Raw genomic sequence first — 15,510 nt, forward strand, 5'->3', positions numbered from 1 at the left:
ACTGACAATGGACAAAGAGGGAACAGAACTAAGGATCTGTTTGAACTTGTAATAATGCATCCTTTTGCAGATGTCCCCAATTCCTTCTGTCTTGATCACCTTACATTTTACAGAGGTTGTGAGATATTAGCTTTATTGTGCAAAAATATGTATAAATGATGACTAGATAATTATTCCCTAAACTTAGTGACACTGTAGGGTCAATCAGTTGATAATGGCTTTAGTTTTGCTCTTGATTCAAGTGAATAGCAACATTTATGACTTTGTAGATGAACAAGTGTGCAGTCTCTCCAATTTGCTTACATTTAGAGTAACTTCAGCTTCTCAAAAGATTACTAATGTATAGAAGATTGTTATGGGTCTTGATGGTAGACCCACAGATAGCAGCAAGTCCATGGGTCACTCCTTCCAGTATTTCTAACAGTTGGCTTATTCTCTTTGGAGATGTCTTAGGTGAAGTAGAAATTCTGAGTGGTAGATGTGGGACTGATCTCTAGAATCTAGATCTCTAGTCTTTAAGCTTCATCCTAATACAGTCATCTAGAATTGGTAGATGTTTACTCACATGGTAGGTGTAGACAACTGCCTTGTAGACAACTATATCTGTTAGCTGAACCTTATCTTACATTTATGGATTTTTATCTCTAGATAGATTAACTAATATAGTGAAGCTACCATTCTTGAGAGAATAGCATCTAAAAAAGCCCAAGTCTGCACTGTTTACATATGATTTAGTATCCTGAAGCTGGCCAAGTGTCTGCTTGGCTGATGAAATGAAAGATCGTGTTTCTCATTTCTTGATTCACACTGTTGAGCTATGACAATATATCACAGATATATATAAATTTCTGGGAAGTTCAACCTGCAATGACCATAGCTATTCATCAGTCAGAAGGGTCATCAACAGACTCAACCACTTGTGCACTATGTCTTTGAGCTGTTTCCTGGAAAATTTCACCAAAGGAACTGGAACTTGATGAAATGTGCAGTGAGAATCTTTCCTGAGCTTCATTATGTGGGAGTGTTTCAGTTTATCTAGTCCACTGAACAACCTTGAGAATTGTAGGAAAGTTTTTGCCTTTACAACTTGAGCTTTTATCTGACTCAGCCGCAGGCCTAAATCTTTGTCTGTCTTAGAACAGCAGTCATTCAAAATCACTCACAGTACAAAAATCTTTTCATGTAGATGCAGCCTTTTACCACTGATGTTCACTCAGCATTTTAATGGGATACAGGGCCCTCTTAAATGCTGACAGTTTTCTATCAGTGGCATGAGGCTTCAGACAAGACAAAGCAATATAACATCCCAGGAAAGAATGTGGTATTGGCTCCTAGGCTGTCCTGAGGTAGACAGAGATGCTGTGGAGTGTAATGTTCATATCCAGCAGCTCCAAATTGAGGTCCAAATGCTAAAAAATGTCATAGAAAAGCATTTGCAGTATTATTAACAGCTATTATCTCACAGATGCTAGATTTACACAAGGGCATGATAACCCTTAGGAATTCTGAAACATCTGGCAAATGGGATCAGGAATGTAATTTTGACTGGTTTTGACTCATTCACGGAGATGTGGTTCTTCTGAGTCTGCTTGTGAGGTTTGTTGTGGGTCTGGGACAATTATAGCTACCTCTTAGTGCCCAGCACTGGGCACTAAATGGTGGTGTTAGATTACCAGGACCTCAGATCTCTCTTGTTGCATCTCAGTACACTCAGTTTGCCTCACTGCTTTAACTGTTTCATAGAATCACAGCAATGTCAAGTCGCTGTCAGGCAGCTGCTCCCATGGGATGAAATCCAAAATTGTTTCATTTTGAAACCTGCAGGTGAAATTGCTGTGTTGTTATCATGCTAAAGGGCGACAGTAACATCTTACATAGATTCACCTTTCTCTTTGAAGCATTTGTATCTCACCCCTAAATTAGATTTTGGGTGGAAAAAAAGCAAAGTTACAATATTAGTAGTTTTCTATGAACTTGTTTCTTTAACAATTAGGATAAAGTACGACACTGATGCCTTCAGGCTGTGCCCAAGATCAGGTAAGATGGAGATGGTGCCTTTTCTTCCTTTTTCACCATATCTGATGCAGATCTGAAACACTAGGATCTTGTTTACCACCTGGCCAAAAGAAGTATCAGCCTTGCAGGGGAAAGGCTCCAGAGTTGTATTACAGCTGGGAGCACCAGCACCTGTGGTTATCCCTTACACAGAAGTTGCTTCACAGATCATAGTGCCACTGTCCTCAAGATTTCTACTGTGATTCCCTGCTGCCACAATATGATATTCTGATCATTTATCAAAGCCTTTTATGACTCTTATCATAGCTGGAGTGCGCATAAATTGCACAACAACACACAGTTTGCGTCAAAAGAATAAATAAAATCTATTTTAAAAGCTCTATTCATCCTCCAATGAGGCATACATAACAAACAAAAGGTAAATATATAATTTCAAATAGTTTTAAAACATAAGATTTCAACATCTTTATGAACAAAACACTATTGATGGAACCTGGGATGCTTTTGTATCTCCAGTTGATTAGATTATAAAATTGCTGAATAGGGAGAGAAATGTTACTTCAGGAAGTGTGAAAAGGATTGGATATCAGGAAACACAAGTACTTTGCTGAACAGTGCTTTTATAAATATTCTGACCTTAAATATCTTTTCTCAATTTACCATTATCATATTTAGAAATCACTTCAAATTTTCATAGAAACCATGTTAGACGCCACAATCATTAGCCTGAGATTCTCCAATTACTTTACATCAGAACTCTGTCACTCTTCTCAAAAAGGAAGACATTTGAGGCCAGAATTTATTCTGAGATGTAATTTTGTACATATTGAGCTCACATAATTATACAGTGATTATATATTTGAATGTACATTTCTGTCTTGCATTCTTAATATAGTTGAATTAATTATCTCAGGAAAAAAACCCAATGTTATTTCTATGCATCTTAAAGCACATTTTTCCTATTTTTCTCATCACAATCCATGACTGCAATAATCACCATCAATGGCATTATGACACCCTTATTCAACTTCAACATCAAAATTTAAGTGAGTTGCAAGGATACACTTTTCCAGAGAAAAGAACTCCATACGAACAAGTTCACTAATAACCAGCCCACACTTCAGACAGATTAGCAAGTAACTATATTTGAGTGCTGAATCTGAGAATGCTAAACTATGACAAACAAGTAAAATCTCTCATACAGTGTATTAGGTAATATGAAAATATTAGGAAAAATTAAGTTCTTGTTACTAAAATCTGAACTTCAGGAAGTCTGTTGTATCCTTTGTTCACTTGATCAGCTAATTTAATTTTGCCTTTGGGAACCTAATTGCATTAAGTTAAAATGGCAACAAGAATTGAGAATTAAAAAGCTGTTAGACTAATTTTTTTATAAAGCCAATGTCGACAATCTGTATTCTACTGCTTTCTTACATTTTACTTCTTTATATAAATTATCTGTTTATCTATTTGGCATCAGAAACATCATGCCAGCTGTAATATAAGACTTGAGGCAAATTGCATTAAAAAAAAATAAAAATGCTTTTCACAACCTTCACACTTCGTACTTGAGAAGTCCTGGAGAGTCCTAAGAGTCCTACAGAATAACTTGTAGATTTTTTTTTACATACAATAGTCCAGGTCATTCCTTTGCTACAATAAAAGAAGGATGAAAGGAAATTTCCAGAAGAATAGTTGGGGACTGCGCCACCCACATTAGTTATGCCTGTGTGTGTTTATGTGTCTGCCTCCTCCACTGTAATGCACTAAAAGGATCCTGCTCTGCTGCTGTGGTCCATTCACAGTGATCTGTTACAGGCTAGAAAATTCTCTTTATCTTCACAATGACTCTGGTCACCATGAATTTGGTTTTCTGCAGAGACAACATAAATCCCAAACTAGCATTTCTTCTATAAAGGCTTGGTGAGAAATGGAAGGAAAAACAACGCACATGTCCCAGTACCAATGTGCAGCCTGACTATTATCTGAGGAACAAGGACTGCTGGGGAGAGACAGTATGCTGCATGAACACAGGACTACAGTCACTGGTAACCAGTTGGACCAGTGGAAAACCCAACTGGATCTAAAGAATGAAAATCTTCACCATGAGAGTGGTTAAGTATTGGGACAAGAGCCCACAGAGGCTGTGGGATCTCTGTCCTATAAACTTTTCTAAAGTCCCATGGATGAAGCCCTGAGCAACCTGATCCAACCATGAAGTTAGCCCTGCCTTGAGCAGTCAGTGACTGGCAGTCCCTGCCAACTGAAATTATTCTACTATTCTCTGATTGTCTTCTCATACAGGAGATGATAGCTGGCTTGGAAACTGAATGCATCGTCCTCCAAAAACGTTTCATCCATCCATCCACCTGATTTGACCCTGCAAACATTTAAGAGAGTGGTTTGCAATCTTTATCAATCTGTGGGCATGAAAATATTTCCAGTGGTGGTCCAGATCATAGAATCATAGAACATAATCATAGAATGGTTTGGATTGGAAGAGATCTTAAGGATCATCTAGTTCCAAACCCCTGCCAAGGGTAGGGACACCGTTGTTCAAAGACCCGTCCAACCTGGCCTGGAACCCTTCCAGGGAGGGGGCAGCCACAGCTTCTCCGGGCAACTTGTGCCAGTGTCTCACCTAATTCTTCCTAATATATATTCTAAATCTATCCTCTTTCAGTTTCAAACCATTACTCCTCATCCTATCCCTACAATCCCTGATAAAGAGCCCCTCCCCATCTTTCCTGTAGGCCCCTTTAACTACTGGAAGGCCACTATAAGGTCTCCCTGGAGCCTTCTCTTCTCCAGGCTGAACAACCCCAACTCTCTCAGCCTGTCCTCATAAGGCAAGTGCTCCAGCCTCCTGATCATCTTTGTGGACCTCATCTGGACTTGCTCAAGCAGGTCCATGTCCTTCTTATGTTTGGGTCACCAGAGCTGGACACTGCTCCAGGTAGGGTCCATCAGATTGGAGTAGAGGGGGAGAACCACCTCCCTCAACCTGCTGGCCACACTTCTCTTGATGCAGCCCAGGACATGGTTGGCTTTCTGGGCTGTGAGCGCAAATTGCTGGCTTACAGTCAGTTTTCCACTCACTAATATCCCCAAGTCCTCTGCACAGCTGTTCCCAATCCACTCATCACCCAGCCTGTATTTGTGCTGTATTTTTTGCCTCAACCCATGTGCGGGACTTTGCACTCAGCCTTATTGAATTTCATGAAATTTGCATGGGCCCACCTCTCAAGCCTGTCCAGGTCCCTCTGGATGGCATCCCTTCCCTCCAGCATGTTGACTACATCACACAGCTTGCTGTTGTCGGCAAACTTGCTGAGGGTGCACTCAGTCCCACTGTCCATGTCACCGACAAAGACGTTAAACAGTGCCTGTCCCAATACCAACCCCTGAAGAATGTTACTCATCCCTGCTCTCCACTTGGACATGAAGCCATTGACCGCAGTACTTAAGATCAGCTTTAAATCTCTTCAGATGAAGTTTCTTTTATTTAGCTAGTTTTCACAGATTCTTTATTAGTAGTCCACAGATGCCTACATGTCCATATGCCACAATGAAAATACTTGTTTTGCTGGTTCTAATGAGAACAACGTTGGATCAGACTCGACTTTGATTATTTTGCAAAACCGTTCTTTCTAAATAAATGAATTTGCACTTAGTAGTCTGTGCTCTCTCTGCCTGTTTCTTCTTATTGTGCACAGACTCCCCTTGACTGAACTGCTTATAAATTGTAGAACATCATATCTCATTTTTATGTAGGAGAATGAAGAGATCCTGTCTCCCTTAAGATACTGTGAAATGTGAAAAATGAGCTACTTGGCATTATTAGAAAGAAAAACTTTAAGAAAGTTTTATCTGAGAAGCTTATCTTTTCTCACAGAGCAGCTGTTTTACACATTAACACAGAAAGCCACAAGGAAAAATGTATGCACTCATGGAGAGAGTGAGACTCAGAAAACTAGGTCTTATTCTAATTTTCATATAAAAGAAGAGAAGTACCATCTCAATTACCTGTTTCCATTTTCCCATCTTGTGCTGCAGGCCCATCAGGAATTACACTCTTCACCTGGAGAAACTCATCTGGCTCATCCCCACCAATGATGGTAAATCCAAAACCCATGTTGCTTTTCTTAAGAGTTGTGCTGAGGAAAGTCCCCTTCAGCTGTGATGCATCACGGGTGAAGAGTGGTTTTTCTATATCAGTCAACACAAAGAAAAAAGACAAAAGTTCTGATCTAGTCACAATACAATGGAGACAGTGGGTGACAATATTGGCTAACAGCAGGTGACAGTATATGAAAACCAAGGAATAAAGAGTGCAGGCATTCCAGGAAAAAATATTTGTGAGTTCTTGTATTAATACAAAGTTTAAAATGTATTTCTTATCTATGGCAGATCAGCCATAAGTGGGGAGTTATAAATATTCTTTCATACTAGAAATACATTTAGAAGTGGATATTGTGCAGCTAAAATAATTACAACAATAAAAATGATCTGTGAGGTAATTTTAAAACCTCTTTCCTGAACTATAAATTCCGCTTTGTTTACAAAATAATACATTCTCCATAATTTCCCTCCCAAGCACAATAAGGAAAATATCCCCTGAATATCTTATTCTATTTGTTAACAAGCAGTGCTAAATATTAGGTGAGCTTTTCTCTCCAAACATGTGGGGTTTTGGCATCCAACGAGTGACACACATAAATGCTGTGCAACCTTTGCGTCCCCTCTCCGCATGCCTCAGTGTGCAGTGTGGGTGGCGGGGGCTCCCCGTGCCTCTCTCCCATGCTGCGTTTGGTGAGGAAGGGTGGGAGGAAGGTGCAGAGGTTGTGACTTCAAGTGCTCTTGCTATGGCCGCTTTGGTGGGTCTGGGCTGGGTGGCAGCCGAGGACATACCGTGCAGCCTGCGCGTCCCGGCAGGGTTGCGCCGGCACTGGGACAGGTCATTCACGCTGCGGGACCTCTTGGGAGCGGGGCGCAGGTGGGTGAATTTGGGTCTAGGTAAGGTTGATGAGGAGCTTTCTACTGTTACAAAGGGAAACAAGCCTCATTCTCTGGCTAAAACCTTAAGTTAAAGTTTATGCAACTCTACCGATGCTGTTTGCTGCTCATACAGCTTATTTTGAGCACATTCATTTTTACATTACCAAGAGGCTGTATACTTGTAAACTCCTATAACACAGTGCTTGAGGCTTTTAACTTAATTGATGCTTGCTAGATGAGCTAGCTTAGAAACATACCAAACATCAATTAACAGTAATTTAGAGAAAGTACAATTAATTATTTCAGTGTTGCCAACCTTGGGTGCTCAAGAGAGAGTCATACATTCCCAAGAATAGAATTTATGATTTTATTTAGAAAATTACTTTGGGTCTCTTATTGTACTTTCTGTTTCTCAGCCTTTAGGAAACACTAGGGTCAACTCTTCTGTCTTTTCTCTGTGCCTCTCAAGGTTAGAGCATTCTAGGTGACTCATGAATCCTGCAACTCTGGGAGCTTGGACATTTAGGGGAGAAAAATTCTAGGAGATAGGTGATAACATATTGAGAATTGGCAACACTACTCTTTTAATCAGACTATGACAAAATCATTGTCACATAAACAGGAGAGCAGGATCTTTCATCTTAACTAAGATAGCTGACACGGTACTGTACCTCGGAAACCTTGGGCCTGCATAGGCTTTGTTCCAAGTTCTGCGTTGGGCATGTTATGCTGCTGTAGCTTCCTTTTTGCTTCTAGGACAGGGTTTTCAAATTGTGTTCTTCTATTTATGTGGCTGGAAAAAATTTGGTTTTGATTAAAAACTGGGTTCAGTTGGGGAAAATGATCATTTTCACAGTAGGATGCTATATGTGACTTAGGTGTATGTGGTTAGAGAGTGAAAACGTTATGAATCCCCAATGGGACTGAGCATGTCCCTTATACTCCACACAATCTTGCTGGGGATGAGAAATGCACAATCTAGAGCACTGCATAATGAACAGCACTAAGAAGTGTCCTATCATTTCAGTATGCTGAACTCTGCTACAGACAAATGCTTTTGATCTATGGGACTGCATATTAATTAGCAGTACTGCTGAAGCATGCTACAACAACAGTTTTTCACATCTTTAGCACAAGCATTGTTCTGTGCATGATTCAAAGGATCTGAACCAGTTTGTGCATTATTATTGATTAGCTATAAGTGAAATTACCTAATCACTTACGGAAAAGGTAAAGCCTAGGACACAGAGTGCTTTTATGACGGCAGTTTAGAAATAAATCTAACAGGAAATAAACTGAATATTATTTCTTTTTTATTCTATGGTATATATCTGCTCAGTTGTACAGAAAAATCAGATGTTGTAGAAACTAATTCAGATGGTAGATTAGAACTACATAGGGAAATATATGAAATATAAGAAAAAAATAATGTACACATTTTTTCTTGATATTTTACAATATGTCAGTAAGTACATCTCTGTCATTATACCAGTAACAATTTTCCGTATTGTGTTTAGAAGTACTATTTTAACTACTCATGATATCTCACCATATCCTTGATTTTAACTCTTTAATTTAAAGGATACATTTTATCAATCAATGAGTAATCCTACAATCCTGTCTCGTGATATGTTTTGCATGTTTTGTGAAGAAGGCAAAACAATTTAGTAGGCTCTGCAAGATAGGATCAAGATAGGATCATGATAGGATCACAATTGAGGAAAGGGGCTTGTGCTGTAAACATTTTTTCTGGGGAAATAAATACATATGTACAGAAGGGCAGGTTTTCAAACATCACTCCTTATTTGTCCTCGCTGAGCCACTATGTATTGAGCTGTTCTGAAAATCCAAACCAAATCATAGGCTTTAAGCACTTGGTGAGGTGACCTGGGAACTTTTCAAACTCTGAGTTCCTAAAAAGGGTCGAATACCTTCAATTTATATTGAAATGACCTTTTATGCCATATTAAGCACTTTTCAGGTCCCTTGGGATTCAGTTCCTATCACTGTTTCAAAGAAAGTAAGTGAAATTGCCATTAAAAATTGAGGTGAAGGAAAGGCAGCAAGTCCTATGGGAGTACAATACACCTGAAAAATCAGGATTTAGTGGCCAGAGCTAATTCAATGAAAAGATTTCCAGTCATGTAAAAGAATATTTGATTTAATGATAGGAAGTAAATGTGATAAATCCTGGACTCATTCAAGTAGTTGCTAACTTACTCTCATACTCTAAAATCTTGATTAATAGTTTTCTTGTAAATTTTAATGTATGCTGTAGAAAAAGTCCCTCTTGTTTCTTTCCTTCTTCAGACAGGCTGTTTAAGATTGTAGACTTTTCTTTCCTAGACTTTTGCTTTCTAGTTAGACCAAGCTGTAGTTGTCACGGTCTTCAGCACCTTAGTCTATTGCAAATCTAGAAACTTATGATAGAAGGGAGACAAACTTTACCAGTTAAGATGGAGAAAGACAAGGCTTACATGTATTAAATGGGGTAATTATGAACTACCAACATAAGCATGGAAAAGGTAATTTTCATGCTAACATCCTTCATGTGATGTATTTCAATACACTAATGGAAACACTAGTTTTGCCATTACACAATGCAGTGATGAAACATCACATGAAATACTACATAAAGTTCTGATCACCCATGACCAAATAAAATGAATCCATAGAAAAAGTTTTACAGGAAGACCAGTGAAAAAGAGAGTGTTCCACGATAGAAGACCCAAAGGAGTTTTAGCTTTTTATAGATGTAGAATTAATTCTGATATATAATTGCATTCTATGAGTACATTTGGATGTATGCTACACTACTAGAATGCATTAAAGATGTCAGGATTTCAGACTTGAAATCTTGTAGGCTTCTTACAAAGAGAAGTGTGAAATTATGAAACAGCTTCCAGTAGCAGATACAGGGTAAAATATCTAGCTTGTTTTATATTAGCATTTCATAAGATTAAAAATGGGGTTGCTACACAGTGGGTTGAGTTAATTGCTTCAACATATGGATCGAGCCTTATTTTAGAGGCTTTAAAGCATCCTGACCTGGTCTTCAGCTGCCCTTCCACAAAAACATGAGTTTCCCATAGCTTTTGTGCCATATTATGCAGATGTAATGGATATCCAAGATCACACTACAGATCTGCATTTAGGAACTTTAACTATGCTTAGTGTCATGCTGTTATTGCAGGGCATATCTCAGTGCTGAAGGAGGCCTCTTGCAAACCTAAGTTACAACTTGTATGTAGTTCTGTGATGGGATTTTAGCTAATATAGGATGTGTCTATGGCTCAAGGAACATCAGTTCCTATGGTACTGACATCATATAGAATCTGTTATCTACTGCTTCTCTAGAGTTTTGAGGTGGATTTTAAGTTGTGGTTTAGTCCATTTACACAGAAGTGTGTTCAGTAGTGGCTATCTTGAAAATGACCTTTTGGTCCTAGCAGATCAGACAGAAAGACGAGCAGAGGTACCTGAACCACCTCAAGTTGTTAGTGCAATGTTAATAATTCTTAGCTCAAATTTATTCCCAAATTTTGACTGTTTATGGTAATGTGCAGTCTCGAAAGCACAATGTGAGAATTCAAAAAATTTCAAACAACTGCATTAAATATTGTGGGGGAGTCAAAGAAAAGAAAATTATACTAATAATCAGTCTTTTTATCAGTCAGTACCACTGGATTTATGCTCCTAGGCTGATGAGACATGAAACACCTCCCTTTCATGCAATTTTAAGTGCTCTAGAGCTTCATGGTTAAATCAGAAAAATTGCTACTGATGAGTTTACCTGAGAAGAAAGTTATTAAGCTAAGTAGTTCCCTTGAAAAGACATTCTAGCCTTTCATCTAGCTACTTCAACTGCATACAAAATAGATATTACTAACCTAGGCCTTAATAAGACAAGCCAAATGTGAGTTTTAGAGATGGTTACAAATAAGTGCTTTTGTGGTTAAAATAGGTTTTGGATGTGATCCAAAAATGTATTGCTCATTTCTCATAGCATCTAATTCAGTGAGCATTTTTATCTTCATTTTTCTGTCTTCATTTTATACAGTGCATATTAAATATAAGGGCCTAATCCAAAGATGAGAATCCAACTGACTTCTCCTTGTGCCATTGTGGCTGTACAGAAGAATCATGATGCCTTTTGTTTGCCTTCCAGTCCTAGGAACCCTGAATTTCTCTCTGAAGAGAAGTGGTAGTTGGTGCTGCTCTCCTCTGTTAGCTTGCCATATGCTAACTGGGGACAGCCCCTCAGAGGTAGGATTTGGTTTTGAGCTTCATTTATCTATGAAGCTGTAATACTACCTCTTGTGTTATGAGCAGGTACTATCACCACCAGTGAATGTGTCCAGGCTAAGTTGTTTTTGTGATGGAGTGTCATGTTCGATGTGCTTAGGACAAGTGAAACACATTCTTAGGAGATCTATGGGCAGTAATGCCCAGCATGTGGTTTTCAGTTGATGGCCAAGATACTGAGCCCTGGCAAAATGGTAGCATGTCTAAACATGTGCATGAGCAGAAGGAGTTTATCCTACCTCCTTTTCTTAGCTACTTTACTGTATAGATTTTTTGGTAGTTTGTGAATCTTAACTTTTGAAATTGTTGCTTATAACCCACCAAAGTAATTGTGAGGATTAAGATGCCTAAAAGATGGACATCCTGATGCATAACTGGTTACTGCCTAACTACTATTTACATTCACATTTTTTAGTTACAAATACTTTATAATGACAAAAAGACTGTTTGAGTAGTGACAGAGTGTTGTCAGAAATTGTAAGTAAGTCAAGGAAGTATATCTTTCTAGAACAAATACCTGTATGGCTAATTTAGTTGTTCTATTAAGGAGACCATGTCTGGAAATTGAGCTCTGTGTTGTAGTTAATTATCCTTAAAGGGGAAAATAATCTTTTGGCAATTAGAATGCTAAAAGACCTAATGCACTCTAATAACCATATTATCTCCATAGCCCTGAACAGCTAAATGCTCCTAGTTCTTAGTTTATAAATTAAGAGAAAATTGCATGAAAGTTAACCCACGTATAGCAAACATTTATGTCAAAAGTCTACACCTTACAAATGAAGTATGGACCTGCATAACAAGGCAAATGAAAACTTTAATAATGTCTCACACCTACATTTATGAATGACCAAGAGAGGAAGTTATACTGGAGATCTTATTTTTTAACAGAATTTGCAAATATGTTGTGATTAGTCTTTATTAGCTTTACCAGAAAGAACTCTGAGGTTTTTCTTTGTTTCTTTTTTAGCTTTTCCTCTGGTCTCAGAATAATGGAGCTGGGCTGGGCTGGCCCTTGTAAGGTGAACCTGAGCCTGTCTGCCTCATTGCTCATCCTAACAAACTTCCCATGGGATACAAATATTTCACTGAGCCAAGTACAAGCCCTTCTTTCACTGACAGTTTTAAAGGCCTGCATATAAAGTTGGACTGGACTTGAATGTGTGAAAGTTCATAACTTAAGTTTTCATGATTTACTCACTTTTATGACATAATTAATCTGATTTTATCTAGTTAAGAATGAACTCATCTGTTGAATACTAGTAATAAAAAAGGTGTGACTGCCACTTTGTAGCATGAAAAATGGAAAGCGATCTTTGTTTCAAACTTACTGAGCTCAGACAGCAAATTAAAGTACAGCTACATTTTACTGACTATAAAACTCCTTGTGAACTTAGCACTGCTGCAGTTTTAATACCATCCTGTGAACATCCATTCCACTTCTAAAAACCTCTGAGCCTGCAGTAGGTTTGATATATCTTTCCACAAATCTTATCTGTGGTAGGATTAATAAATTTGGCACTAACAGCCTCAAAGTATGTAATTGCATAATAACATCTGGGCCTGGTGCCTTGCATCTGTTTAACTGTGGTTGGACATGAAATGGAGATAAATACTTGTTTCTTTTCTGACTCCGCAGTGAAGTGTGAGCCTCACCGGTGCCAGAATGCCTTGGGCTGCGCTAACAACCAAGTGGGGTCTCAGTAAGAGATTAATGCACAAAAATTGCACAACACCTGTTATTCACCAAAATACACTAAAAACCACTGGGGCAGAAGACTTACTCACACCCAGCAGATGCATAATTGCACGTGCAGAAATCTTCAGAGGGGCTTAAGTACAAAGAGATACGAGAACTCCAGCCCCTAGCTACTTGGGGACATCATAAAAGAGCTCAGGCGTAAAGAGAGAGGATAATTTAATGGCATTACATAGGGACTTCCAAAACTTACTTATCTTTTTGCTTGAATTTGGACTGACTAAGCTGACTTGGGCTGAGCAGCAAAACAGATGGGGATGCTGGCTCTTTCACCTGGGGCCAGGGAACAAGCCGGGGACAAAGAAGCGGAGCAGGTGCTCCTGCATTTGGAGAATGAGACAGAAGGAATCAGCAGGGCAGTGGCCAAACACTGTTTTCATTTGTTTGTTTGCTTTGTAGGGGGGGTTAAGGAAGGTGTGTGGGCATCCACAAGTTGATGTTGTTACAGCAGTAAAGAAAGGGGTATCTTACATCTTCTAACCCTTCACAAATAAGATCTTTTTTTGATTTCCCTGTCTGTCTCTACCCTGTGCATGTTAATAGCAGCATATCCTGAGGTCTGGAAAAGCTGCAGCCCCAGTAACTGTCCAAAGTGATCCTGCAGTCAACATGATGGTATGGATTCGAGAGGCCAAGGGAATAATGTGACACAAAATAAAGTTTTTTATTTTGTATGAAACAACTAGAATAAAAGTATTGCTTAAGTGCCAGGATTTGAAACTTAGATTTTACGTCAGGGGACATCTTCTCTAAAGATCTCTCTAATTTAATAAAAGGAACTAATGGATAGATCTTTCTAAACCTTTCAAGTGCTGTCTGCACAGTGATAGAGAGTGACTTTCTGCTTCCTCTGGTATATACTTTGTGTAGAGAACAGAGTGAGAACTGACAAGTCTGAACAGGTATCAGAGTTTTGATTCTAGATTCACTTTGCATAAGTCTCATTCACTGTGTTAAGCTAAAAAGCAGAGAAAATAATATCTCTGATTTATTTATTTTATGTAGGAACTATCTGGAACAGGTTCTACCTATTACTTCAAACAAAATCTTTCTGTTGTCCTTTGCACAGAGGAATAATCTTTTTCTCTTTTTTCATGACTAAAGTAAAATCTGAAAAAAATTAAAGCAAGGATTGTGCTATGAAAATAGTAATTGATATTCTCTTATTTTCAGCTTCACTTTTAAGTACAAAATAAAACACAATATCCCTAAAATTGTATATGCATCGTATAAATAACCTGCCTTCTGGTACAAACAGTATAAGCATCTGATTTGCAGCAGGGAAAGACTACCCAGAAAAGGATCTTATCTGAACTGAAATGATTTTGCTTTGATCTATTCATTGATTAACAATATGTCTACCTCACTGGATATCCAAAGCTTACATAGAATATACATTTCTTTAATGACTATGATCTTTGTACAACTATCAGCTGGAATGATACCATGAAATCAGACCCTGGAGAATGAGAATGACTGAATGTCTGAGTCACTAATCTGAGACACATTGAATATATTATCTGTATTGATGACTGAGAATTCCTGGTATACCCTCAGTTTAACATCTCAAGTAATTTTATCCATGCCTTGCCAGGCTAAGCACTGCAGAGGATACTAGTATGAGGTTATGACATATTAACAGCAACTTAATATTGAACTTGGGAACTTACTCAACATAATAAGTGCCATAAATGGGATCATCAATTTTCTCCCAGCCATATGGTAGCTCTGAAAAACAAAGAGTTATCTCTCTCAGTAAATGCAGTACAGAATGCTAAGATTTCTAATAATAAAATTGTGGCTCTTTGCTGGGCATTGAGGAAAATAACTTGATAGTTATTAGATAGAGTGAGCAAAGCAAATGCTAAACCTTGAACACGTATCATGGCAGCCACACACAGTAGTAACATGAAAATTGGCATGCAAACACAGTTCTCAGTCCCTAGAACAACACTTTTTAGTTGAACTATTTTATGGTTCCAATAGCTGTGACAGCCATCAACTGTAGTGCATCTTCTATGACACCTCCGCTGGAGGAAGTGTGGGAATTCTGTTTTCCCAAATAGGTACACACACAAAAAAAAGTACTTTGCTTTTTGAGCTTTTTTCTTTGCTAGGAATCCTGGAAAAGTTGTCCTTGAAGGAACAAGAGGAGTTTGTCTTCTTCCATGTAAATACAGTAAGTATAGCGAAATGTTTCTGATAAGTTTGTACTATTTGTCTTACTATGCTGTCAATTCCACAGCCTCCAAAGGCATCCGGTTATATAGTTATATATCAGGGACATTGGAGCACACAGTAGTACATGAAAGTACAAAGCAAAATAAAATATTATAGCATCTTCTGGCCTTAAAACTAATTACATTTTTCAGAACTTGAGAAGACATTTAATTACTAATACCTTACCTAAAACATTCAGGTATTAACAATTA

General features: G+C 38.3%; 1 protein-coding gene across 12 annotated transcripts in view; it reads right to left on the reverse strand.

Moving 5' to 3' along the window:
* The window catches only part of MAGI2 (membrane associated guanylate kinase, WW and PDZ domain containing 2), a 794,831-nt gene that overhangs the window by 180,280 nt on the left and 599,041 nt on the right, over positions 1-15,510 (reverse strand). For all 12 annotated transcript variants that reach the window (XR_006165279.1, XM_042792123.1, XM_042792119.1 and 9 more), the window contains 3 exons: positions 14,749-14,806; positions 7,686-7,807; positions 6,043-6,225 (listed from right to left, as the gene is read on the reverse strand). Coding sequence is in view for 11 of the 12 variants with exons in the window: in XM_042792123.1 (XP_042648057.1) it covers positions 6,043-6,225; positions 7,686-7,807; positions 14,749-14,806 (363 nt within the window). In the remaining variant the exon portion in view is untranslated. The remainder of the gene's footprint in view (positions 1-6,042; positions 6,226-7,685; positions 7,808-14,748; positions 14,807-15,510) is intronic.

The sequence above is a fragment of the Tyto alba genome, unplaced genomic scaffold, assembly GCF_018691265.1.
Source record: "Tyto alba isolate M040663 unplaced genomic scaffold, T.alba_DEE_v4.0 Super-Scaffold_2, whole genome shotgun sequence".
Classification (NCBI taxonomy): domain Eukaryota; kingdom Metazoa; phylum Chordata; class Aves; order Strigiformes; family Tytonidae; genus Tyto; species Tyto alba.